The following is a 26,777-nucleotide window of genomic DNA, read 5'->3' on the forward strand; positions in this document are numbered from 1 at the left end:
AATTTAAACCTGAAAAATTGGATAATTAAGGATGCATATATTTTTAAAATTGCCTACCTTTCCCATGGTCCCACACTCTCATCTGTGGCCTTCAGTGGAGAGCGGTAAAGTAAAGCTGCATTGCTACTGCGCGAAAACAGTTCACCATGGCGCTCTGGAGATGTATGATCTGTTTTATCTTTGTTTCTTTAACTCTGAAGGTGCTCCTTAGCCACATAAATGCAGCTCATGGTCGAAGGCAGGATTTTTGGGTTTACTGTGGAATAGATGGCTGTGAACAAGATTTCAGAGTTTTTAACTCATTCTTTCGCCACATTAAACGGACGCACCCTCTGTATTTGACGAATGGAAGCCCACCAAGAGGATGGAGGATCCCCCCAACATCCCACTCTTTAGGATCGGAAAATTTTGGTGTTTCAGTCTTTGCCAACTGTAGTACTGCAACAACAACCAGCACCGTGGAAATATCAACTGGTGGATCTTTGGCTGAAGTGCAGGAGCCTCAGGTTGTTGACAGCCCGATCACGGTAAGTGTTAAACTAAATAAAATGTAGTGTGGCTTCTGATGACAAATTTAGCTATGTCTAACTCCTCGTATTTGGTCCTATATTACTTTTAATCATTTTCTCCATTTTTAATCAAGAGAAATTTAACGAGATCTCGCGATATTATACCGCTAGATATTGTTCTTCAAACTGTTACAAGCGATTTCCACCATGGTTGGATTTTAAATCACAATTTCATCCTGCAGGATGAAATGAAAAACAAATAAACAGAATAGCAGTTCAGTGTAGATAGTACAGGCTATGCTGCAGCCGGAGAAGGCACACACTCTGCGGCTGGCATGTCTCTTGGTGAAGTTTGCATCAAAGACACTCTCAGCGCGTTTAAATCGTTCAATGTGACAGCAATTTGGGTATCTCGTAGGAATTACATTTTCAGGTAAGACACAGAGTATTTGGAGGCACTGTAAAAAAATCTGTTGGCTAGAAATACTGCCAAAACATGGATAAGAATGATTTTTTTGAAAATTAAATAAATTAATAAATACAATACAACATACAATAAAATATATCCATATACTAATACTAACATAAATTCTAAGTGCAAATCTAAATTACGTGATTTAAAAATACATAAATAATTTAATAAATACAACAAACATGTAAAGAAACTAATATCTAAGTGCGAACAAAAATTCATTATTTAAAAAGATAAAATCTCATTCTCATGAATCCAATCCCTAGCCTCATCAAAACAATGGACAACCCCTTTTTTATTGTTTCTTTGTCTTTGATTTCTTTTCCATTTTTTTTCTTTATTCCAAAGAATGAATATTATATTATCTTATATTATATTGAATATTCACAACTGTAACACTAATCACTGTCATGCACTTTGTTTTTTAATGGACCAATCATTAGGTGTAACTGATTATACCTGTTATGTAAGAATTTCTATAATTGGCCAGGAGTTTGGACTAACTTTGTTTTTCTGCTCTAAAGGAAGAAGCTGTTGCTAAAACATCCTTTACCAGACACGATATTACCAGATCTGCTGCAGCTTTTGCTATCAGTGTTCAAGAACAGTGCCACTTATCACAGGTATGTTATAGTCTTAATGGATCAATACATTACATAAGGCAATCAATGTCTTACTTGTTCATAATGGAATTCAGAATTTTTTTTTTAATATAAATGCAGAATAAGTTACTTTTGTTTCAAATGTTTTCACAGAGAACGGTCAAACATATCATCTCAGGAGTGCAACAGTATCAGGCTGTTCTTTTGGATACGCTCAAGGAAAGAATGAAGACAGTGTTTGAAGATAATGCCGAGGGAACCACTCAGCTTCAAGATGAGGCTTTGGCTACATTTGATAAATTCATGGATCCTTTCTCCACCATTGCATATGGACAGTGTAGAGCCATAGGGGAAATGTTCTGTCCAGTCAACGCCGAGGAAGTAGTAGTATCCCAGAAGATATGTTGGGTAAAGCAAGGTCTTTCAAGGGTCATGTCCTTAAGGAACAAAAGTTTTTACTATGTACCATTAATTGAAAGTCTAAAGCAGTTAATGACTAATGAGAGAATCTTTACCATGTTGAACACTGCACCACAAAGAAGCAGAGAGGGATTCTTCTATGATTTTAGAGACGGGTCCCTCTTTACATCTCACCCCTTGTTTTCTCAGAGGCCAAATGCATTGCAATTAATACTGTACACAGATGAAATTGAAATATGTAACCCCTTAGGGTCCCATGCTTCTGCAAACAAATTGGTCATGTTTTATTATACTTTAGGAAATATTGATCCAAAATTTAGGTCAAAGTTAGCTGCAATACGACTTCTTGCTATTGCTAAAGCAAGTGACATTTCTCAGTGGGGTATTGATGTTGTACTGAAAAGAATACTTCAAGATCTATCACTGCTTTACAATGGTGTAAGGATTGAAATGTCAAATGGTGAAATTGAATTGTTTGGTGCTGTTATAGCCATTTGTGGAGACACGCTAGCCCAGCATGAGATTGCTGGCTTTAAAGAAGGGATTGGTTTTGCTTATAGCAAATGTAGACACTATGAATGCAACTTTGATGATATGCAAAGTGTTTTTGAGGAGAAGAAGTTTGTTCAAAGAACTCTGGAGAAACATATCAGGCAGTGTTTTGAAATAGATAAAGCAAGCACAGATTTATTGAAAGCGTCCCTCAAAACTACTTATGGAATTAATAGAAGAAGCAGACTAGTTGATGTTCCTGCATTTGACCTGATCAAACAAACTCCACAGGACATAATGCATGTTATTTTTGAAGGTGTTGCATCAATGGAAGTTAAATTTGTATTAAAACACCTAATTCTCTCAGGACAATTGGAATTAGACAAGTTTAATTCAGACATTCAAAATTTTCCTTACTCACCTCTTGAAATACGGGATAAACCATGTCCTATTAGCTTTGGCACTTTAGCGGCTAACGACAACAAATTGAAACAGTCTTGTGGACAGATGCTAATTCTTTTAAAAATATTACTTTTTCTTTTGTATGGTGTGGAGAGTGAGTATGTTGTATTTATTAGAAAGTTAATTATGATAGTTCAAATAGTTCTTGCTCCCATTATTTCTTTACAAACTGTATTGCAACTGAGAAATATGATTGAAGAACACCTGTATCAGTTCAAGCAACTTTTTCCCGAAGCCAATATAATACCTAAGCAACATTATATGTTGCATCTTCCCAGTCAAATCTTATCCCTTGGACCTTTAATAAGGAGTATGTGCATGCGCTTTGAGGCAAAGCACTCCTATTTTAAACAGTGGGCTTCTAAGTTAAATTTTAAAAATGTTTGTAAATCCCTAGCAAACCACAATCAATTTCTTGAGTGTTGTCAAAATGAAATAGGCACTGAACATCCTATTTTTGCAAAAGAAAAGGAATCTGGGCCAGTATCAGCTGTTAAAAATAATGAATATGTTAGGAAAAAAATTAAAGAATTTTTTGGAATAGATGTCATGCAGTCTGTTGTCTCAGTGAAATGGTATGTTCTAAATGGCAATAAATACATTGCTGGGAAGTCCATGATTATTGCAGATGTGGATGGCACTTTCCCTGTGTTTGGACTGATAAAGGATATCTTTTTGATTGACTCATCTTTTATTGCTTTTGAGTACCAATGCTATGAAACTTTGAATTTAAATGAAGACTTATTGGCATATGAAGTAACTGTGCCCATTGTTGCTCAAGCTACAGAATTAGCCCATGAGCTCATTGATTACACTTCATACTTTTCTATTAGTTTTAAGGACAGTGTGTTTGTTCCAATCAAATACAGTCTTTCTGATATTATTTCCCATAGAAATCACCCTTAAGATTAGGGTTGCACCAAGTATTGGCTTAGTGTAGTTTGTGATGATATAAGTTGACAGTCATTAAATGTTCCCTAAACCAATGTCAATGTTGTACCACATAATGCTGGCATGCTGGGACAAACAGCTGTCTTTGAAATGTGATTTGTATCATAAATTGTGGTTAATTTTTTTCCCTTATATGTACAACTTTGAAGTCAGACATGATTTTGAATAAATAATATTTTCAACAGATGCCTTGTGTGAATTTCCTAAATCAAGCAAATTGAGTTTGTCACTCTATCTTGAAACAAGTGATATTTTGAGAGACATCTGGTGAGAGACCTAATGTAGGCTATTTTAAGAGTTATTCTTCCCATTTCTGGATTTCTGTACTAATATAGACACAATTATATGGTTATTCTCGATTTAAGTTTATTATCTAAAATCCAGACTTAGAAACAAGTAAATCTTTTTTAAAACAAGGCAAATAATCTGGCCTGTCTAAAAATAAGATTTTAAATCATGGCAAGCACCAGATAATTTGCAGTGTAGTGCGGGTTGGATGGTGTTGAAAGCACTGGAGAAGTCAAAAAACATGATCCTCACAGTGCTCCCCGCCTGCTCTTAGTGAGAGAGGGATTGGTGTACCAGGTAGATGACAGCGTCATCCACCCCAATTCCAGAACGGTAGGTGAACTGCAGGGGGTCCAACACTGAGCCCACCAGTGGCTGAAGGTGGTGCAGTATGAGCCTTTACCAAGTGTTTCTAGTCAGGACTTAGCATGAAGCCTGTTCATTACACCTTACTCACATGAAATGGTTGCTAATCCATTTTCTTATTTCCGTTAGGCATGTACTGTATATCCATAATTGGATTTGGATGGATTGTGTTCAGTTGTCAGTTGCTATTAGAGGCTTCGGAGATAACGAGTCAGTGGGCGATGTGTTTTATTTTATTTTGTCAAGCGTATTCACTTCCTCTGCTCCCAGTATACGCCACCTTAAAAACAAGATCAAGAGTGGATGCTCAAAATGCCCTTCACTCCATTCCTTGTGACTAGGATAATACAGTCCCCATCAAAAGTTTAAGACCACTTGAAAAATGGCAAAAAATCCTATTTTGCATGGGTGGATCTTAACAAAGTTCCAAGTAGAGCTTCAACATGCAACAAGGAGAAATGGGAGCGAGACAAAATATTTTATTGAAAACTATGCTTAAACTGAAACAGGCTGTTTTACAGCTGATCAAAGGTTTAGGACTACATGCCTTTAAAAGGCCAAATCTGTGCAAAAATTCACTGTCATTGTCTGTCAAGTAGTCACACTGTCACGATGTTCTGATGGCAAAGGCAAAACAAGCTCTCCCTTATTGAACGTGGTCGGGTTGTTGAACTGCATAAGCGGGGTCTCTACAGCACCATCACTGCTGAGGTGGGACGCAGTGAGACAGTGCTGGTGAAATTTTTTGTTCCATAACTCTCAGGATCATTTAAGAAATTCCAAATGACTGAGCTGGACGATCCCATTGGCTGTCCATTTTTCAAGTGGTCTTAAATTTTTTATCGGGAATAGATGTCAGAAGCTTATCTGCATATGGATATTTTGTGATATCTTATTCATTTCCCAGTTTTTCTTCGTTCAGTTTCACATGCATTTGTTAAGGGGAGGCGGCTTATCCAATTTTGCCCCGTCTCACAGAGACGTCTCCCAAAATGCTCTTGATATTTTGCCCCTTTTGGTGATGCTGTTGATGGTTTTCCTCATGTCTTAACAATGTATTTCCAAGTCTCTTTCTTCTTCTTGCCAGTCCTAGTACAGTAGATGTCGATTACAGTAAATCATCGACTGCTCCATCATCTACCTACTTGTTGATCCTGAGATTAATCATCGATAGCTCTGCAAAAATCGACATGAAATCAAAAAGCCAACAGTTTACAAAACTTTAAATGATTCCACCTCAAAGTGTTTCATCATTTCAGAACTTTTTGCCCTTGGTGACTTTGTGTTAACTTTGTAGGTTTGTTCTAATACAGTGACTTATAATCTGGCAAATCTCTGAGAGACACTAATCTTTGTCTGCAGCTGCTGACTGACTGACTCTCACTATAATCTTTCAGGGGCTGACAGCAGCACCACAACATGCTTTTGCTGGAATCTCAGCAGAGTTTGTTCGAATTTGAAAACAATCACCAGTCAAGCACCAAACAAGACAGCCTCACTGACATGGCTGCCACAGAAAATTGCACTGACCAGTCTCCAAATCAATGGCTCAGGCTCACAAAAAGGCATTTATTACCATCTGTGGACATTGGCACTGATTGCCTTCCTCTCTTCTCTGGCCTGATCAGAATGATTCCTCTGTATGACTTTGTTGTCTTGCCCAATTGGGAGTTCTATCCCTCTTCTCTCCCCCTCTCAGCCTCTCTCTGTTGCCCTGTCCAATCATTTTTTTTTATCTTCAGACAACTGTGCTTTACCAAGCGCCAACACCAAAATAACTCTAAACCAGATTTTCATTGCACGATTAACCTCAAATAAGCATCAGTATAGTATAATTATGGAAACATTCAAAAGCTTAAATTAAACATTGGATGCACAAATAACATTTCCACAAAACCTGTCATGTAACATTATGTTTTACATGCCAGAAAATCATTTCTGTGTTTATGTTTTTTAAGTCTGATTGCATTGCTCATAACCACATATCTCCATTGTAAGAACTGCTAGTGGCTATAATACCTACAGAGTTGTGTTTATCTGTTTCATTTTAGCCTGATGTATTTTCTAGTTTCAGAGATGAATCAACACAAAATATGTCTTAAATGTAACACAGTTCAAATGTGAGTGTCGCTTGTGATTTTTTAAGGACACATACATTCAAAGCATCACTACTGTGAAACACTTCACTCTGCAGTAGTTTTGTTTGCACAGTGTGAGAATGCCAAATTCTGACATTTCCAAAATGTCCCGACCAGAGGCATCCTGGTACTGGGAAGACTTGAGTGGAACTGGTTAAAGTTGTCCTCAACCACGATGACAATGTCAATCATACCGAGTGAAAAAAACAGTCATGAAACTCAGATCAGATATTTGTTTATTTTTTAGCATCTTTGTTAGTTAGCATGCTAACCCGATACCATGGCATGCTAATACAAAATATAATAAACCTTCTGTCTGTGGGTCAACGTGTTCCAAAACCGAAGGACTTCTCCATCAGTGTCAGCTTCATTTTATATTTTGTAGCAAATTTTAACATTTTTCAGTGTTTATCAAAATAGTGAGTGCAATGAAACTTACCTCTTGATTGAATCTCTTTTTTCTGCTTCCACTTTCGTTTGTGATATTTTGCAATGTGTTCTGTCTGTAGTTTTTCATGTAATGTTATGAGCACACTACTTGAGAATTATCCAACATATTGAACACAATGTTTTCACCAATAGCAAAGGGGAAAGGTGTATTCCCTGACTCGTTGCCAAGTGGCTCCTAACTTGCTAACTGTTGCTTGATGAAATTGGTTGGTGACCAAAATCACCTTGTGATTACTTTGGTCACCAGCAGACTGCAGTTTCACTACCACTAGGACAGTAGCTGCTAATACAATCACTAGTATTCTGGTACTGTACACATATGCTGCACAAATATAAATCCATACAATGGAATCAGCCAATGTGGTATAAGCTGTACAGTACAGCAACTCAACAGCAGTGAATCATTGAACTCATTCTGAGAACTGCCTGAAGAAACGCCGACTGGATATGCAAATGCTAAGAAGGCCAGGTTCAAGTTCATGTGCAAAGCTGTGAGCTGAGCATATGTAAATGTTGGTCTATGCATGAAGAGCAGGAATCATGTGTTACCTTACTGTACAGTATTAAGGTCATAAATCATGACTTATTCTGTTCAAATGTGTCATTAAAATATATTCTTTGGCTTCATAAAGTATTGATCGCTTTAAGTGACACGACTGAACTGAGACATCAAGCCAATGTCAAATTTCTAAGTTTGAAAACTCACAGTGTAAAATAGTACATCAACCCAATCACATCCTTTCCTCTCCTTAAATAACTCGACTCTCGAGCCATTTCCTCTGTTTTTCTCTTAACTTTTAAAACCCCTCATTAACTCGAGATGGTGTCCTAAATCCTCCATGATAGAAGGGAATATATTCTCCGCTTTTAACTTATCCTAAGGGATGAGATGAGCCACTGGACAGTTGGATGGAGGAACTGGGTGAATTAGAGGAGGCTATGAAGTTTTATTTCTCTCACGTGGATGCAATGAGTGAATGGGCTGATGAAGAAATGGATGGCAAAAGATAAAAAATGAACTGAGGAGGCAGGAACCTTTAGAAGGACTGAGTCCTTAACACGTGGATGATAGTTGGAGAGCAAAGATGAGTAAGATGAAGGTATAAAATTAAATTTCACCTTCGTTTCTTTACTGCGCTGTAAGATTTTGATTTGATAATTAAAGTCTGTAATCAATCTCAGGGACAGTGTGCATCAATACATTGTTCTCCAGTCATAAAGAAAACAAGGCTAACCACAGCATCCATAAATCCTGCTGCTTTATTGTTGAAGCTAGCGTGAGTTATTCCACAGCTTATCATCAATAACTTTATTCCCACTGGACATTAAGTTGTTAATCCGCAACTGCTGTAATTAACACTCTGCGATCTTGAATACTGCTTGGTGTCAGATTTTTAAAACAGCAGCTTTTTATACACTTCTCCTAGTGCTCTTCTACTCTCATGAGTAGAGAAGAGACAGGAGAAAGACAGAACCTTAGGATTCCACAGTGGGAACATGGAGAGAATAAAGGAGGTGCAAATCACTGAAGATTTTAAGGACCAGCTAAAGAACATGGCTGATAGAGAGCCAAATGCCTACCAAGAGCCACAAATCTAAATTCAGGACTGTAGTCCTCTGTAAATGACACACAGGCCAAAACTCCACTAACAGTAATTAATGTATCTAACTGTGAATGTGTTAGATAGGGTTTGTATAGTCAAATAGTTTTAGGGTAAAGAAAAAAGACTTGTGATTGGCAAATCATTAACAAGTGAGTGTAATTGGATAATGCTCCTTTCTGATTCTAAGAATGACCGTTCGGTTTAGTGTTTATTCTAAAACATGTGATTGAGCCCATAAAGTTATCAGGACAGTCTTTAATGAGGTCACATGTCAGTGCAGCAATGGCCTGTTTTCCTAAATAGGGATCACCTGTGGTTACATGTATCTTCTTGACAAGAGATGAACATAATCAAAAATCCTGTCTGGAAGTGTCTGAAGATGTACCTGCTCTGTTAAAAAAACGTTATATTTCATAGAGGGCAAATCATTTGTTCCCATGTGAATGAAATACAGGAAAACTGTCTCTGTCATGATCTGGAGGTATGACTGGAAAATTCCATCAGACACCTGAGTTCCTTGGTCTCCACCCCTGGGTGGAGCCATCATCCCTCCTGCAGTCCTGCACACCTGAAGCTGATTCTGGGTAATAGTACTACTCTCTGCTATGAATTAATCAGTTTTCTTAATAAACACTGTAAAACGTCTTTGTTGTGGTTCCCTGCATTGCCTGTGGCCATTGTTTTCCTCCAACAAGGTTTCTGGGTAATGTAGGTAAACTTACATACTGTTACTTTTTATACTAAAAAAACAGGGTTAAAAAGAGTTCAGCACAGTCAGTTAAAAAGCACATCATAATGCAGACAGTGGCATATCACATTCACTCAGTCACTCACAGAGAGTGTGGGAGGAACAAACAGTCAATATCACATAGTTCTGGATGAGCAGGCATCATATTGAGCAGATCCATGAATCAACATCTAACCTTCACCAGCTCTGCACTCACAAGTACGGCTGCGTTTTGCTTCAGGCAGTCGGCCGCTCGGAGAGATGCGCTGAGAGAAACGCATGAACCCAAATAAAAAACATCAAAATGTGGAGCTCTCCCTAAAATCACTCCCTATGTCAAGGATTAGGACAAGTGTGGAAGAAACTGACCGAGTTGCCAACTTTGCCCAAGATGCAGCGTTAAAGAACATCAATCTGGTTACCTTACCTTACGTTTCCTTGTTGTTCCCATTTTTCCTCCGTATTACACTCTTATTGCAGGTGGATTGAATTCTGCTCCACAGAGGCTGCTTTTGTTCGAGAAATCCTTTTATTTTCTTCTGACAGATTTCTCCCTCGGTTTCCCATAGAAACAGTGATAAGCTGTTCAACAGGCTCCAGACTGCAGCTGCACTTCTTATTCTCATTTCGGATCAGTCTGCCAATTATTTTATGTATGTTCTGTATAATTTAAAAGCTACTACTCAAACAGCAGCCAGTTGTACATTTGCTGCAGTTTGCTGAGGATTTGCTACATTAGGATCTCTGGTATGTGTAACATATGTGTTAAATACTTGTGAATTTCACCCAAAACACTTTCTTTTTTTGGATTAAATATGTCATTTTTGCATCTCACTCTCCTACCTGTGTGATCTGAGTCTGTGTGCGTTCATGTGCATGTGTGCGCTGCGTGGTGACGTAGGCGCGTGCATGTGTGCCCCGGTCACAGCTCCTTTCAGCATGGCCGGAGGTAAGTCACTGCCACGTTGCTCTCAGCTAATTAAAGTTTGTTCGGATCCCAAGCTGCAGTGTGAATACAGCTGAACCGCCGCGTTTTTGTTTGTCATTAAGAGACTCATTCGGGATAAGTTTTGTGGAGGGCGGAGTTCACTAATATACACTTATAATGAGTTTTAGTAGAGAACGCAGCTAAAATGCTAGCATGCTAAGTTAGCCTGATCGCTAGCGGCTTGAGAGCGTACTCGCGGCAGTCTCTCTTTTTTTAACAGCATGCACTCTTTTTTCCTTCGTCAGGAGAGGTGTACTGGCAGTCGCATGACACACACAGATCGAACGCATATTTCTGTGTTGCAGGTATGGAGATGTTCTTATGTTTTGGAGATGCAGTCTTTCATTTATTGTTCTTATAAGTTGTTTTGATGTTTTTTCAGTGACATATTATTTATTTTGTGCTTTTTGTTTTTGAGAGCTTAAGTTAATGTTTTAAAACAATTTGTTGTATTTGATTCATTACATTAATGTACATTAATGAAGCTGCAGGCACAGCTCCTTTCAGCATGGCCGGAGGAGAGGTGTACTGGCAGTCGCATGACACACACAGATCGAACGCATATTTCTGTGTTGCAGATGTGCAGTAAAGAGCCAAAGACCCAGTACTGTCTCCTGCCTCTTACTTTCACGCCAGAACACAACGCAGAACAACAGGCGTAACACATGAACGGGTTACATATGCACCACATGCATTTGGGTTTTTTGTTTCTTTTACAAAAAAAGAACATGCTATGCTAAAAATCTTTGTTCAAAATCAAGTTGTAGGTCCAAAGTTTCAAACAATACAATCAGCGAGTAATGACATTAGGAACAGATATCGCTTACATCATAGGTGTCAAACTCTGGCCCGCGGGCCAAATTTGGCCCGCAGCCTAATTACATTTGGCCCGCGAAGCCATACCAAATTACTATTAGAGCTGGCCTACTGGTATTATACAGCTAATATATATATTGTTTAGTATTAAGCTTTGCTTGTTCCATATTCAGTTTTTCAGCAAACCTTGTTTGAGTCCATAAGAAAAGATTCATTCTTATATCTGGAGGAAGATTTTTTTTTCTCAATAAATATTAATGTTAGCCCGCGACTTTATTCCAGTTTTGAATTTTGGCCCACTGTGTATTTGAGTTTGACACCCCTGGCTTACATGGTCAGGTCTTAGGCCTGTGATCATAGATGCCCCATCCACCTGTTGTGGAGGAGCAATCACAAACAGTAGGCTTAAAACTGAACTGCAAAAAATATTTCCAAAAGTCCAAGTAGACTCCAGAAATAAATATATAAAGCAGGGAAAGAAACACTGAAAACAACAAAAACTGTGAATTCAGGCGCCACACAACAAAATGCCCTCAGGTGGTTTCTCACTGCTCAGTTCATAGATCCAGTTCTATGCACTCCTTGCACAGCTGGAAATATTCAGTTTTGATCATTGCTTCTTTTTTTTAATCCAACAAATAGTTGTCATAATTATATTCATGCTCTGCTAGAGACTAGCGCAAATGTTCCTCATCTTCCACTCAATTTACACCGCTGTAGTTTCACTCCCTCCCTCGAATCCACTCTAGCCCGCACACTTACATGCACATTCACAAATGTCGTCCCAAGAAAGTCATAAACCATGAAATTATTAGATTACAGCAGAAAAAGAGCTGCAGGATGTTATGGTCATCTCGGCCTTAGCCATGCCCCAAACAGAATTTTTATAACTCTATGCTTGACTTGGTCCTGATGAGAACTAGCCTTAGCTCGCGCTGAGTGTTAGCTTGGCTGCACAGCATTACGCCGGCCAAAGCACAAAATGGTACTCAAGTGTTGGTGTCCTGGCAAAAACAAAACACAAGCAGACACCTGTTCGCCTTCATAAACGCAACTCCCTGTGAAAAGCTTTACCTCTGAGCCCCGATTAGCTCTTCACAGATTTAACATCTAATCTGTCGGCTTCTGTTCCTCCTTCTCCCTCTGGGATTTTCTAACAGGTCATGTACATATTTGTTTCGCACTAATCTAACACAGATTTCATGGCTAATGAACCCTGCTCCTCTCTGCTTACTTCCCAATCCCTCTCAGTCTGTTTTAGAGGCCTTGTGGAAGCTCACTGCTTTATTATTGGATCAGGGTGTGTTTATAGCAAGACTGGTATTTTCTAATAATAATCCACTAGACAGCATTATGGTCTTGCAGCGTGGAGGCCAGTGCACAGAACCCCATCTTGTCACCACGCTCATGAGCTTAAACGCTATGCTTTGATTCTCTGAGACAGCAAAAACTTGCCAAGATCACATAACACAGAAAAAGTAATAGGAATCACATCAATGTGGAAAAATATAGTAAGGGTTAACAAAGGACTTAAGGACCTCAAGTGGAGATGAAATAATAGAAAATGGCCCAGTGAGCCAGAAGTTTGCACTTGTCTGAGGTCGATATCCTCCTGGTCAATAAGCAGAAATAAAACATAATGAAAGGATTACGAAAACTGCGTTTTGGGTGATTCAGCTTATGAATTCATGCTCCACTGTGACTGCAGGTCACTAAACAACTATGGTTCTGAAAAATTATTGTTTTAGCAAATTTTATTTAAAGCATCAAGAGTAAAAATGTTTGTTTTTTTTAAAAAAAAATCTCTGACAGTGTTTTACTGTTATACACAATGTTTATGGATGAATGTTAATGATGTAGTCCATTGTACTGTTTCAGATACATGGAATTAAGATTATTTTACATTTTTTTTACCTGTGATGTTTGATGATGTCAAATAAGCTGCGAAGCACAGAGCTGTAATAACATTATAGAAGAGTTGTCAAATTATTAACTTTCATTTCAGGATTCAAATAAAGTAATAAGGAGGTCATAAATACATGTGATAACTTTTAGAATTTGTTCAGTACAACATCAACACTATTGGGTTTTCTGTCTTGTGGCCATTAATACATGAACTGTTATGATCTGAGTGGTTTTTATGTGCCTCCTTTAACATTGTGTGTGTGTGTGTGTGTGTGTGTGTGTGTGTGTGTGTGTGTGTGTGTGTGTGTGTGTGTGAAATAATTAACACATCAAAAACCTCAGGCAAGGTTGTATTATTTGATCTTCCATCACAGCATTAGCATGGCTAGAACCAATATTTGTTTCCATTGCTAATTAACAAAACGATTAAACAACAGATACCCCCAAGCCAGATTTTCTAATTTAGTGTTTTGTGTAACTAACGATGAAAAGTATAAAGGTGTTGAATTCAGTGTTGCATATTCAGCATATGTAGCTTTAATTTTTGGTTTTGCAAAAATCAAAGAATCCTATTACATTTTATTTTCTTAGTCATATTAAGAAAATTATTCATGTAGAGGAAGAAGAAAAATGGTGAAGCCGGGCTAAAAGTTTGGAGGTGTCGTGAACACTACTACTATTAAAATGCACAAAAAGGACAAGCGTGAACACAACACTGTTAACAACTTGCAAGCATATGCAGAGAGTGATGTTAAAACTGAACGTATGCTGACCCGGGCCCAGCAGCCAGAGCCTGAACTGTAACAAGTAGCAAAGGCAGTGATGACCAGGTTTGTAGCACTGTAGCCGTCTACTTGTACATGTTTCTGCAGCAGAGTTTCAGCAACAATCGCTTTGAAGTTTCTTTGGGTTATTTTTGTTCTTAAACTTTTTATTTGTATTGTCAACTTTGTGTTCACATTAAAATAAACCTTGTATGTGTCCTCATTAGGTTTATATTGTAACACATCCTGTAACATAAAGCTCATGTAAGTAGTCCAATGAATCATTTTCTCTGGGGCAAAATTAGGTAAAGTAACGAATTCAAAAATGAATTCAATACAAATGAAATAAATAGCAAGCGATTGTAGGTGAGGGGGAGGGATGAACCTGGCACCTTCAGTGGCTGACAGTGGGGACTTAGCAGCAGCCATCATTTTGGTGGTGTTTGGCTATCTCAGCCCTCAATCATCTTTTAAATCATCAGAGGGGTGCAGCTGCCTGCAGAGGAAAATCTTCTCATGGTTTGGATAAAACTGATCCAGTTTCCTCAAAGTGTTTTAAAGTGCCACTCACTGCTCCCTCCGAGTCGTGATTTGATGCTGAAAAAGCCCTGTGGCCTCAGAACACCAATTTCACTTCTCACACTTTCATTTAGTTCTTATGTGTAGTTGAACAAGTCTCTGATGAATGCACCAGTAAATTCTCTCTGAATAGCATCTAAATTCTGCCTCACTGAAAGCACACAGATACTCAAAATTTGCATTAACTTTATTGTTCACCTAGAAATATTATACGATCTATACAAAAAAGATTTCTTTGTATGACTCCTTTTGATGTGCTCCTAGGGTTTTGGATGCTGTATTTCTAATACATCCTTAAAAACCTAGCACAAGTGGGCAGTCTACATCCATTTATGATAACTGGGTGCCTTGAAAAGCGCTATATAAATCCAATTCATTATTATTATTATTATAAGTCAGAGAACCCATAGCCTCCTATTGAAGAGAAATGTGATGGATTTGTTGACTACTGGACTCATTCAGCAGCTACAGAAACAGCAAATACTGGACTGTATTTGTTTCAAGGATTAAAGCAGTTTATTTCAAAAGCACAGAAAACAAAGAGAAAAGAAACAGCGTGCAGCGTGTTCTTAGAGGACTTCAAGGACTCCCGTCTCACAGTACAGTGAGTATGTTCAGTTATGATCAACATGATACCTTTCATTTTCTGTCAGCTAAAGAGACAGAAAGGTGATGCATGACAAGAGGTAAGAACAGTGCAGGGACAAAATGTATCTGAGACAAGTTTGAAATAACAGAACAATAAACAAGGTGCTTAATATTTAGGCAGATAAAAGTCAGTACTATCTCACTTGTTTCATAAATAACTGAAGTCTCGTGTTTACGTACTTTAACAAGGTTAACATGACGATAGAGCAGTTATATAATGGAGTAGTGGATTAGAGATATTGATCTGAAAATAAGTGAGCACGCATACAGTGGGGTAAAAAAGTATTTAGTCAGCCACCGATTGTGCAAGTTCCCCCACTTAAAATGATGACAGAGGTCAGTAATTTGCACCAGAGGTACACTTCAACTGTGAGAGACAGAATGTGAAAAAAAAATCCATGAATTCACATGGTAGAATTTGTAAAGAATTTATTCGTAAATTTGGGTGGAAAATAAGTATTTGGTCACCTCAAACAAGGAAAATCTCTGGCTCTCACAGACCTGTAACATCTTCTGTAAGAAGCTTTTCTGTCCCCCACTCGTTACCTGTATGAATGGCACCTGTTTGAACTCATCATCTGTATAAAAGACACCTGTCCACAGCCTCAAACAGTCAGACTCCAAACTCCGCCATGGCCAAGACCAAAGAGCTTTCGAAGGACACCAGGAAAAGTATTGTAGACCTGCACCAGACTGGGAAGAGTGAATATACAATAGGCAAGCAGCTTGGTGTGAAAAAATCAACTGTGGGAGCAATCATCAGAAAATGGAAGACATACAAGACCACTGATAATCTCCCTCGATCTGGGGCTCCACGCAAGATCTCATCCCGTGGGGTCAAAATGATCATGAGAACGGTGAGCAAAGATCCCAGAACCACACGGGGGGACCTGGTGAATGACCTGCAGAGAGCTGGGACCAAAGTAACAAAGGTCACCATCAGTAACACACTACAACGGCAGGGAATCAAATCCCGCAGTGCCAGACGTGTTCCGCTGCTGAAGCCAGTGCATGTCCAGGCCCGTCTGAAGTTTGCCAGAGAGCACATGGATGATACAGCAGAGGATTGGGAGAATGTCATGTGGTCAGATGAAACCAAAGTAGAACTTTTTGGTATAAACTCAACTCGTCGTGTTTGGAGGAAGAAGAATACTGAGTTGCATCCCAAGAACACCATACCTACTGTGAAGCATGGGGGTGGGAACATCATGCTATGGGGCTGTTTTTCTGCCAAGGGGACAGGACGACTGATCCGTGTTAAGGACAGAATGAATGGGGCCATGTATCGTGAGATTTTGAGCCAAAACCTCCTTCCATCAGTGAGAACTTTGAAGATGAAACGAGGCTGGGTCTTCCAACATGACAATGATCCAAAACACACCGCCCGGGCAACAAAGGAGTGGCTCCGTAAGAAGCATTTGAAAGTCCTGGAGTGGCCTAGCCAGTCTCCAGACCTCAACCCCATAGAAAATCTGTGGCGGGAGTTGAAAGTCCGTGTTGCTCGGCGACAGCCCCAAAACATCACTGCTCTCGAGAAGATCTGCATGGAGGAATGGGCCAAAATACCAGCTACTGTGTGTGCAAACCTGGTAAAGACCTATAGTAAACGTTTGACCTCTGTTATTGCCAACAAAGGTTATGTTACAAAGTATTGAGTTGTATTTTTGTTATTGACCAAATACTTATTTTCCACCCTGACTCACGAATAAATTCTTTACAAATCCTACCATGTGGATTCATGGATTTTTTTTTTTCACATTCTGTCTCTCACAGTTGAAGTGTACCTCTGGTGCAAATTACTGACCTCCGTCATCATTTTAGGTGGGGGAACTTGCACAATCGGTGGCTGACTAAATACTTTTTTGCCCCACTATATATATATATATATATATATATATATATATATATATATATATATATATATATATATACTGTATCTTGGTGGGGGACCAAATTCTGAAATTTACTATACTGGTGGGGACCAAAGTGGATTTAGTGTCAGGGTTACAATTGGGTTGTGATTAGGCATTGAGGCCATTTTTCACACTCAAAATGTGGTTTATGTGTGAAGCTACATTTGAGTTAGGTTTAGGTGTAGGGTCATTCATTTTGGATGGTTAGGGTAAGCAGCTAGGGAAAGCATTATGTCAATGGGATGTCCCCACAAGGATAGCAAACCAGACGTGTGTGTGTGTGTGTGTGTGTGTGTGTGTGTGTGTGTGTGTAATCTGCAATTGGCAAGTGTTAAGCTGTAACACTGAGGTCAGAGGTCAAATGTGACACATAGGTGGAAAATATAAATTTGATATTTACAATCATCATATACCAGTATCATTTTCAAAATGTTGCCAATGCTAACAAAAGCAGGAGAATTTTAAGCAAAGTTTTCAAGATAAAAGAAAGTTCGACCTTAATTCACCCTGAGAGGTCAGAGGTCAAATGTGACATGATAATTATAGTCAAAGTTGCTTTAATATCTATATGATGTCAAAACAACCAATGACAGTAGTTTTATTATCACTTTGACCTTCAGATCAATCTGTTGACCTTGTAGTTGAGGTCAGAGGTCAGATGTTACTTTATATTTTACATCTTACGTGGTACTTTTCATATGTTTACAATATACACACCACAGTCTACAAGACTCTTTGTTCACCTTTAAGATTCTTGGTGGATGTAAGCAAAATGTTAATGGATTGTTAACTTGACTCCACTCTGCACCCCTGCAAAGTTTTATTATAATTCATTCAAACTTTTCAAGCTTGCCATGCACACAAACACAAACTCTTTGTCAGATGTAATTATACTATGACACATATCACTGATTTCCATAGATTTGTAAAACATAAAACAGAAGTTGTTTAATTAGAACCTACTAAAATAATTCATAAAACACCTTTCAGAGAAAACCTTAGCATCCAGGCAGGGTCAGGGTGAGCAATAAATGGGTACATGCTATAGTCACATATAGTCTGAAACAGTCTCTTTAGTGACCATCAACAAGGAAACTCTTAATCAGGTCTGTTTATAGAACTTTACCTTCACCAACAGAGACTGACAAAGAAAAATGACTCCAGAGGTGAATAACGTAAAAATAAAAGACTGCACATAAAAATCAGAAACAACAGCAGTTCCTGACATCCACATATAGTTGCTGACTCTTGTCTTTGAAGTTCAGCACTCTTGAAGAAGTACTTTAACTAAGTATAATTGAGCTGATAGAAAAAAAAAAGTCACTTTGACATTTGAAAGCTGTGTTCTGTCATCCAGTTACTGTAATGGAAAGGAAATTTTGTGGAAGCTTGAAGGAGGGAAAGTAGGGAAACCTGACATGGAAAATTATGTTGGCACATGTAAATAAAAAGTGCTCTTCTCCATGACTACGAATTAGTGTCAAGCAAAGATTATGATGCAGAGCAACCCTTCTCCATTTTCTGCTCTTGTTTCTGTCAGTCGTCCAGTCAATCTTACTGTCTGAGGTTAATAAAATAATCCTTCATGCTTTGGTAAACAGTTTGACCTCATAAGAATCCATCATGTTTTTTTTATGTTTAATAAAGATGTTTAGGCATAGCACTGACCTTCAGACTGCTATGTATGAACATTTGATCCAGTTAATGCATGATGAATGTTTAACACACATGCTGCTTCTGGCAGTGGGTTCATATATCAAAGCAAGACAGAGTGTGGAGCCGTATACCTTGTAGTTTCTATATTGCCATCTACCCAAATATTTGCTAATTAGCTCAGAACAAACATTACAACAGAGCAAATCTGAAAGCAAATCAGCCCGAAAGGAAATGCCTGGGTATCGTCAAGGTCAGTGCTGTGCAATGGGACTCATGCTGTTGATGCGCCACTCAGTCTCTGAAGACACTTTTAGTGCTTTTACGTCAGTGTTTTACATCAAGTGTTATTCCATCCAGGAATGGCAGCGCAAAATGCTCCAAAGTTAGGCAAAATAGGAAAAAATAAGTGTAGCTACTCAAGCTTTGGCATGAAGGCGAAGCATCTGTTGGGATAACAAGCCTTGAGTCGAGTTGAGTTGAGTGGCACTGCTATTTAGTTTAATGTATTTATTTATATAACAAATCACAGCAACATTCATCTCACATTATATTTTAAGGTAATGACACCACAATAATACAGAGAAAAGCCTGATAATCATAGGACACTTATGAGCACGCACTTGGCGATAGTGGGAAGGAAGAGCTTCTTTTTAACAGCAAGAACCTGCCAGCAGAACCAGGCTCACCAAGGGTGTTCAGGGTGCCGAACATTTGAGCCAACGTTGGCTTTAACCACTGCTCGTTCTTTCTAATAAGATGGGTTTCCAAACTGGGACCAGTGTAGCCAAAAACCGCTCGTGCTACTTTCTTAGGCTGTGGATGCCTGTGGATCCTGTATTGTATTGATTCTTTCACCTTTCACAGGAGCTTATCGCTCTGTCATTACTTCCTGTTAATCAGTCAACATTTTGCTTTCAGTAGCCTCATGTTTGGGTCCTTCAGTACTTTCATATACATATCTCTCCAGAAGTATTTTACAAAAGAAAATTGGTGGTTTTGTGGTGTTTTTTCAATTATTTAGACTTAGTGGCGATGTTACAGACATGGCCTGGTATCGAAGTCTCATGAATATGCACCTTTATTAGTTGATCGTTGACAGGTGAGTAGCAGGGAAACATGCCCCCCCCCACTCACACACACTCACACACACACACACACACACACACACACACACACACACACACACACACACACACACACAAACAAACAGAAAGTGAGAAAAACTAGCGGAGGAAAAAAGAAAAAAGAGGCACGAGTCAGCAGGGACCCTGACAAAGGTGGCATTAATCAGGGTGAAAAAAGTGCTTTTCAAAAGTTTTGTTTTATCACATCTATGTTACAAAAAAGATTTTTTTAACGAAACTTGTGTTGTTAAAAGAGTGCCATAAATCTGCGTGAGGGCATTTGCATGAGCAAACCTGCTGTTCAGCTTGAACCACATGCCTCCTCTTTGTTCCTCTGAATAACAACAGTTCCTACTGATACATAAAAAGTGACAAAAAACAGAAAAGCTTGCTATAAAAATTTGATCATCAGTTCAGTTTTATAATTGAATTCCAAACCCCGGCTCATTCGATATTACGCACCACTCAAAGTTAGTCCTCTGCATTCTTTCTTAGCTGGCTGACACAAGCTTGTGCTTTTCAGGACTCTGTTTTTTTTTTTTAAGACTCCAACTTTCAGAAGATGGAGAAATGAAATGAAGCCATTTGTGGCACATTAAACCAAATCCATGTCAGACATTGTGCCTCTCACTCCCTAGGCATAGCAATTTAGGCATTTGGCTCTGAAAATCCTGGCCAAATAATGTAGCTGCAGCTTTTATCGTGTGATCCCCAAGAGCCATGCATTCAGCTAGCTGTCAAATTATACATGCAATGAAAAAGCACATAGAAATCTGATCCGCTGAATCACCACATTTATAAAAGCCCCAGGAGTCATAGTCTCAGTTTGTTTGCTGAACTCATGAAGGTGTATATGTGGTTGGTGAATGAAGGCGGATAATGAGTGCTTTTTGAGCATACTGATGGATCACTTTCATACTGTAATGATGAGAGCTGCTGTGAATGGCTCCAACTATTTTACATACAAGTGATAAAATATGCAATTAGCTGGACCATCCATCACACCCATTATGCATTTATACTCTGAGAGTAAGAACGCATTGATTAAATGCACCACCGTGTGTTGTATTCCAGGGTGAGAGGTTTTGGTAGCCTGACCAGCCATGAATCATCCTTAAATGTTTGGCACGTTTTGTAGTTTTGCTTCTGTATGCCACCACTGTGAAGTCAAACAGTCAATATTTGGTCAAAATGCAGACTTTCAGCTTCATTCAAGGTGTTTTGCAAAACTGTTCTGTTTACGAATTGCAGCTATTGTTATTGTTATGTCTTCCATGGTGTTCTTCTCATGCATCTCCAAAACTATTTCAAGGTATTTATTGATGACCTATGAGCAAGCACTGATGACAGTGGGAAGGAAAAACTCCCTTTTAAGAGGAAGAAACCTCCGGCAGAACCAGGCTGTTGTTAGTTGGAGTGAGGGAAGGGAGACAGGACAAAGACACCCGGTGGAGGAGAGCCAGAGATTAACAATAACTCATAATTTAATGCAGAGTGGTCTATAAACGTTTACACTACCAGTGCCTTCATTTCATCTTTTGCAGTGAGCTGAACTGAAGGCAGTTTTATTTGGCCTCACCAACACCATGTTTGGCCATTACATGCCAACACTAGCTGGATTTACAAATCCTAAAATGATTGTACTTAAAAAAAAAAAGAAAACCACATTGAAGGGAACCAACGTGCACTTCAGAGACACACATGCCAGGAGACAGAGCTCTCAGAGTACATCTATGAGAAGTCTTCGCCTTTTTATGACTCATTTACTAAAGATTCTGATTATACCTTACATTATACACTAAGTCATTGGTTTGAAGTTCACTTATATATAATAATAAATATTTATTAAGCAATTAAGTCATTTCACATTATTAGATCCACAAAAATAAATCTTAGACATCATCCCATCGTCCAATCAGTGCACACCAGATTCTTGGATCACATCATACATTTTCAAAGAGGATCTGCATGTGCTAAAAAATGCTGCAGAACTGGAACAGGACCATGTTTTAAGCTTATTTTTTTGAATATTTGGTGTGTAATGTAAAACCTTGATCAACTACCATAAACAACACATGAACAGAAAGTGTGAATGTTTTGCTAAAGAGTCCAAGTTACTCAGTGGCAGAAACTCATAGACCTCACTCAGTCTAATTTGCAGGCGGTGTAATATGTGGTGGAGTAAAATTCTACTTTTACTGGTTGTACAGCCTGATAGTTTGGTCCGTGTGTGCTGCTCACAAACTGATATATTTAATTAACGGTAGTAATGATTCATTCGCATGTCTCTTTTTAGATGGTCACTAGGCAACACTGTGACACCATAATATATTATGCATCACTCGTTACTGAAATTAAATTAAAATGCTGTGATGTTTGCATCAGGTTCTAGGTAAATGCCACAAATGAGTCATTATAGCCCATTAGCTGACAGTTTCTAGGTAACATGTTGATGTCATAGCATGTGATACGTACAGATAAAAACCTTCGGGGGGCCTTAGGTGTACCTGTGTACACACCTGTGTGCCAGAGATTTTGTGTATTCAGTAAGATGTTTTGTAAATCCACTTTTTGTGTTCATACATTTGAAAGCAAAAGCAATAAACAAACTCAAACAAGAAGCAACAAGAGAAAAGGGCTTGACCTCAGGGAAGCTCCATCATTCATTATATGATCAGGGTCACTGTCAGTGCTCTCCTCCTGGTGTGTACCTCTTACTTTCACTTTATGTTGAAAGTGGGAAATAAAGTCCACAGTGTCTTTTTTGTGTTTCTCTAGTCAGTCCTCTCATGTAGAGAGCTGCACCTACACTGCCTATTATTTTCTATGCTGTCGCACAATGAGCAATTACATTTTTAGTGCACAATCATCGAATGCAGTTGCTTTTGTTTTCAAATAAATACCGTCTTTGCACTTGAACTCCATCAATAATTTTGAAATATTATATTGTAATATTGTTTTTCTTGTGGAGAAAAATGGATTTATTGCAGTAATTGTATCGCCCTAACAAATAAGGTAAGGCAGGGCTTCAGCCTCGCATTATAGGGACCAAGGGAGCTTTTCCATTCAAAGCCAGCAGTGAATTGAGAAGGAGAAGATAACAGAGCAGAGCTGAGGGTTGAATATTGCCTTGAAAGCCTGAAACATGAATCACTTTAAAAAGGCCCGCCGAGACACAAAGAAATAGCTGGAACACCAGCTTGGACACACACAAATTCAAATGTATTAGTGGATGAAACTACACTATGAAAGAAAATAACAACTTTAAAGAAGAAAATCAGCTCCTGTGTGGTGTCTTTCCTTGTTTTCTTTGTTCCTTTTTGTTCTTACATTGTGTGTAGGTTCTTGCTTCTCCTCCTCCTCCTCATTCTTTCCTCATCTTCATCTTCTTCTTCATCCCCTTTTCTTCTTTTCCCCTCTCTCTGTTCATTTTATCACTTTGGATTTCAGCTGCCTCATATATTCCCACAGATAGCAATACAAAGCAGTGAGCGGGAACTAATCTCCGATGTAGTTCATAAGGAGTGACATCTTTAGAAACAGTCTAACATATGGGAGGTGGGGCAGGTGGGGGTGAGGTGGAGGAGGATGCCAACGAAGCCCGCGGATTGCAGGAAGACAGGAAATTGTGGTAATGGTACACAGGGGAGTAGAGGGTTGAGGAAAAAAAGATAACGGAAAAGTTTTTGACTGTGACAAAGCCTATTACAAGATGTCTTTTCCCATTGTTTTCTTCAGACACGACATTACCCAGCATTCTCAGGACGCTTTTTAAAAAAGCAGTTTTAATATACAAACATTTTTGTGACCTTTTCCCTTGGTTCTCTTCTTTCTTGTTCTTATTCTTTTTTTATATAAGTAGCACTAAAGTGCAAAATCCTACCAGTTTGTGGCTATGGCTGCATGTAACACTCTATGGTTCTCAGCAGGCTTTCACTTTTATTTTTACCTCTGAGAATGTTCTCCACTCTGCATGCAAAATGTCAGACTCAAAAATATGTATACAAGCAAGAATGCTTTTCGAGTTTGAAGCTGTCATGAAAAAACATAAAATTAAAACTAAAACATGCATTCTATTTGCTCATTTCTCATGTTTTCATTCTAGCTAGCATCACTTTATAACCACCTCATGTTCTTTAAAGAAAATACAATAAATCCTTAATGTCCTAGCTATTAATATTTTGTTAAAAAAGAGGCAACCCCCAGGGCTGAAAACCGCAGTTCTCCTAATGGCCACTTGGGGCTTTTACCAAACGTAAATAATAGCACATTTTAGATCCACTTTACAGCAATATTGGTCTCAGTCAAAAATGTTCCTGTATTGGGCTATTTAAAAAAAACAACAACTTATGAGTGACTAATCTGATGATATGGGGATACAATCAGTAGCTTTAAGGGAAAATCGGCATTCCACAACTGGGTGAAATCAGTCACAAAAAACATGCTGCAGGAAAACACTCCATGTGATTCCTTTGGTTGGTAGCAGATTGCCACTGTCAATTCAATTCAATTTTGTTTATACCAAATCTCAACAACTGTTGCCTCAAGGTATTGCATGAAGACAGAAAATTGATACACAGGGGAGTAGAGGGCTGCGGGAAAAGATAATGGCAGTCTGTTTGACAAGATGAGATCCTGCAATAACATAGAGAAAACAGAAAATGAGATGATTATTATGAACAAACACTTGGTGAGAGTAGGAAGGAAAAACTCCCTTTTAACAGGAAGAAACACTTCAGCAGAACCAGGCTCAGGGAGGGACCAGCATGACTGGTTGGGGGTGAGTGAAGGGAAACTGGACAGAAGACACACTGTGGAAGAGAGACAGAGATTAATAATAACTAATGATTAAATGCAGAGAGGTCTATAAACGCAGAATCAAAAGGGGTTAGTGAAGAAGAAACACGAAGCCCCCAACAGCCTAGGCTTCTCGCAGTATAACTAAGGGAGGATTCAGGGTCACCTGATCCAGTTCTAACTAGATGGTTTATAAAAAGGAAAGTTTTAAGCCCAATTTTAAAAGTATGTCTGTCTCCTGAATCCAAACTGGGAGCTGGTTCCACAGACTGAGAGCTGAAGGCTCTGTCTTCAATTCTTCTTTTAAATACTCTTGGGAACAAAGGTCACGTGGTTTGCATGGAACTTGTCTAGTTGAGTAGTTGTAAAAGCTGAAAAAGTGCAACATGAGCCAGAAAAGGAGAGCGTTCACCTTCAAAGTAAAAGTTCGATTTCCAGTGTCTTCCATGCTGGTTTTTGCCAGCCATTTGGGGAATACTAATTTTCCCTCATGGTGGCTACAGACTGATCTCTAGACTTGTGTGACTGGGGCCTCGTGGCAGACAAATTAGCATTGTGGTTAATGGTCATGTGACTACCACTGTCTATAAGCATCATCTCCATTAACTTAACCATGTTTGGGTCGTAGTTATCATCTGGAGTTTTTTTTCTTGGAGCTTTCTGACAAATACATTTGGCACACGTGTGCGGTACCAACCAATGAACAATTTTGTACTTCTGTTTAGGTGAGGGAACTTACACTCAGTCTGCATTTGTATCGGTCGGGGCTGGATTGACATGAATTTGACAACAGATTACTTTTCAAACTCACTTCATATCTTCTATCTTGAGCAAAAGGAAATACACAGAAAGCTTTTATGCATCCTGTCTGAGACATTTCTGCTGGAGAACAGAATCTATCTGCTGCTCCTGTGTTGTGATGTCCACAGACCCACCTTTGTCTTCACTGCACTGACGGTGCTGATCATCTGCATCCTGTCCTGAAGTTTTTAATATGCCACAGATTTCAACTGATTCAAGAAATACAAAGTCCATGAGTGGTTGTTTGTGCCCTGCAGCACAAGTAGCTCCCGAGATGCAGTACTGCAGTTCACACAAATACGAACACATCGCCGCTTGAGTCCTACTGTAAAACAGTCATCTTGATGGAAAATTATATAGCTATAGATGTACAATTATGTAGAAAAAATATAGCTTTATATGTTGTGTTTTAAAAGCTTAAATTGATGAAAAAGTAGATAATGTAGGAAGAATATTATTTATTATTTTCTCTACAGTTTGTAAAGACCAACCCTGCTCGGCAGCTTCCCACGTGCAATGACACAGTCACGTGCATCTAAATAATAACTGTATGTATGGATTGTAAGTATGTATTGAGTTCTTTCTACTGCACATATATAGCATTAATTACACTGCTGAGCTCTTGCCATGCTTTGTACTTTGTACTTGTCCCCACTGTTCACACTGTTCTCAAGGAAACTGAAGTTTCTATCTCTGCAGGAGAATCGTTCTCATTTCTGCCCCTGGTGACATATTATTGTAATTTTTTTTGTGTGTGTGTGTTTCTTGTTTTTATCCGAGTTTAACGTTAGCTGTCAAATTTCAGCAGCTTGTTGTTTTATGTTACGTTTTGGACTCTGTACTTAAGTCTGCTGCCCTTTAGCTACGCTGCCAGAAATGCTCAACAAATTTCAAAATCAACCATGATTCATTTGCAACAGTTAAGAACCTACTTGGCTGCTTCACAAATCCCACACCGGATTTTTCTGTTTGCTTCTTATTCCATTGTTCAAGAACCAACATAGAACTATTCAAGCTTGACATTCATTATTTAGCTGCATGACAGTTTTGCATGTCTTAGTCTTTAATTACTTATATGAGATAACTTACCTATATAGTCACAGTGTAACACATTCAGGTAACCCCAGTCTGATCTGCCCACAGCTGAGCAGCTTTTGTGCAGTGCTTAATGTTAAGAGCCTTGCTCAAAGGCAGTGGTGTTTGTCTTAAGGCGTCAATGCTCAGATTTGTATCCTGCTGTACAAGAGACTGAACCCATCACAAACTCCATATTTTATTCTATCTTTTAATGCTGGCAGAAGTATG

At 38.7% G+C, this 26,777-nt stretch overlaps 1 protein-coding gene and 1 long non-coding RNA gene across 2 annotated transcripts; both read left to right on the forward strand.

Annotated features, from left to right (window-relative positions):
- The first annotated feature begins 146 nt into the window (after positions 1–146).
- Positions 147–4,094, forward strand: LOC146717181 (uncharacterized). Its single transcript, XM_085472588.1, has 3 exons — positions 147–527; positions 1,506–1,604; positions 1,737–4,094. Exons 1-3 carry the CDS (start codon positions 147–149, stop codon positions 3,861–3,863), a joined length of 2,607 nt encoding a protein of 868 aa, XP_085328714.1. The 3' UTR covers positions 3,864–4,094.
- Positions 4,095–10,239: 6,145 nt separating this feature from the next.
- LOC146717182 (uncharacterized) lies at positions 10,240–11,071 on the forward strand. The gene is made up of 2 exons (XR_014922904.1): positions 10,240–10,430; positions 10,715–11,071. It is a non-coding gene; the product is annotated as an uncharacterized LOC146717182 (long non-coding RNA).
- Positions 11,072–26,777: the final 15,706 nt, after the last annotated feature.

This window comes from Copadichromis virginalis, linkage group LG2 (assembly GCF_057382275.1).
Source record: "Copadichromis virginalis isolate Kocher_CV1m ecotype Utaka linkage group LG2, C_Virginalis_male_GT1.1, whole genome shotgun sequence".
NCBI classification, from domain to species: domain Eukaryota; kingdom Metazoa; phylum Chordata; class Actinopteri; order Cichliformes; family Cichlidae; genus Copadichromis; species Copadichromis virginalis.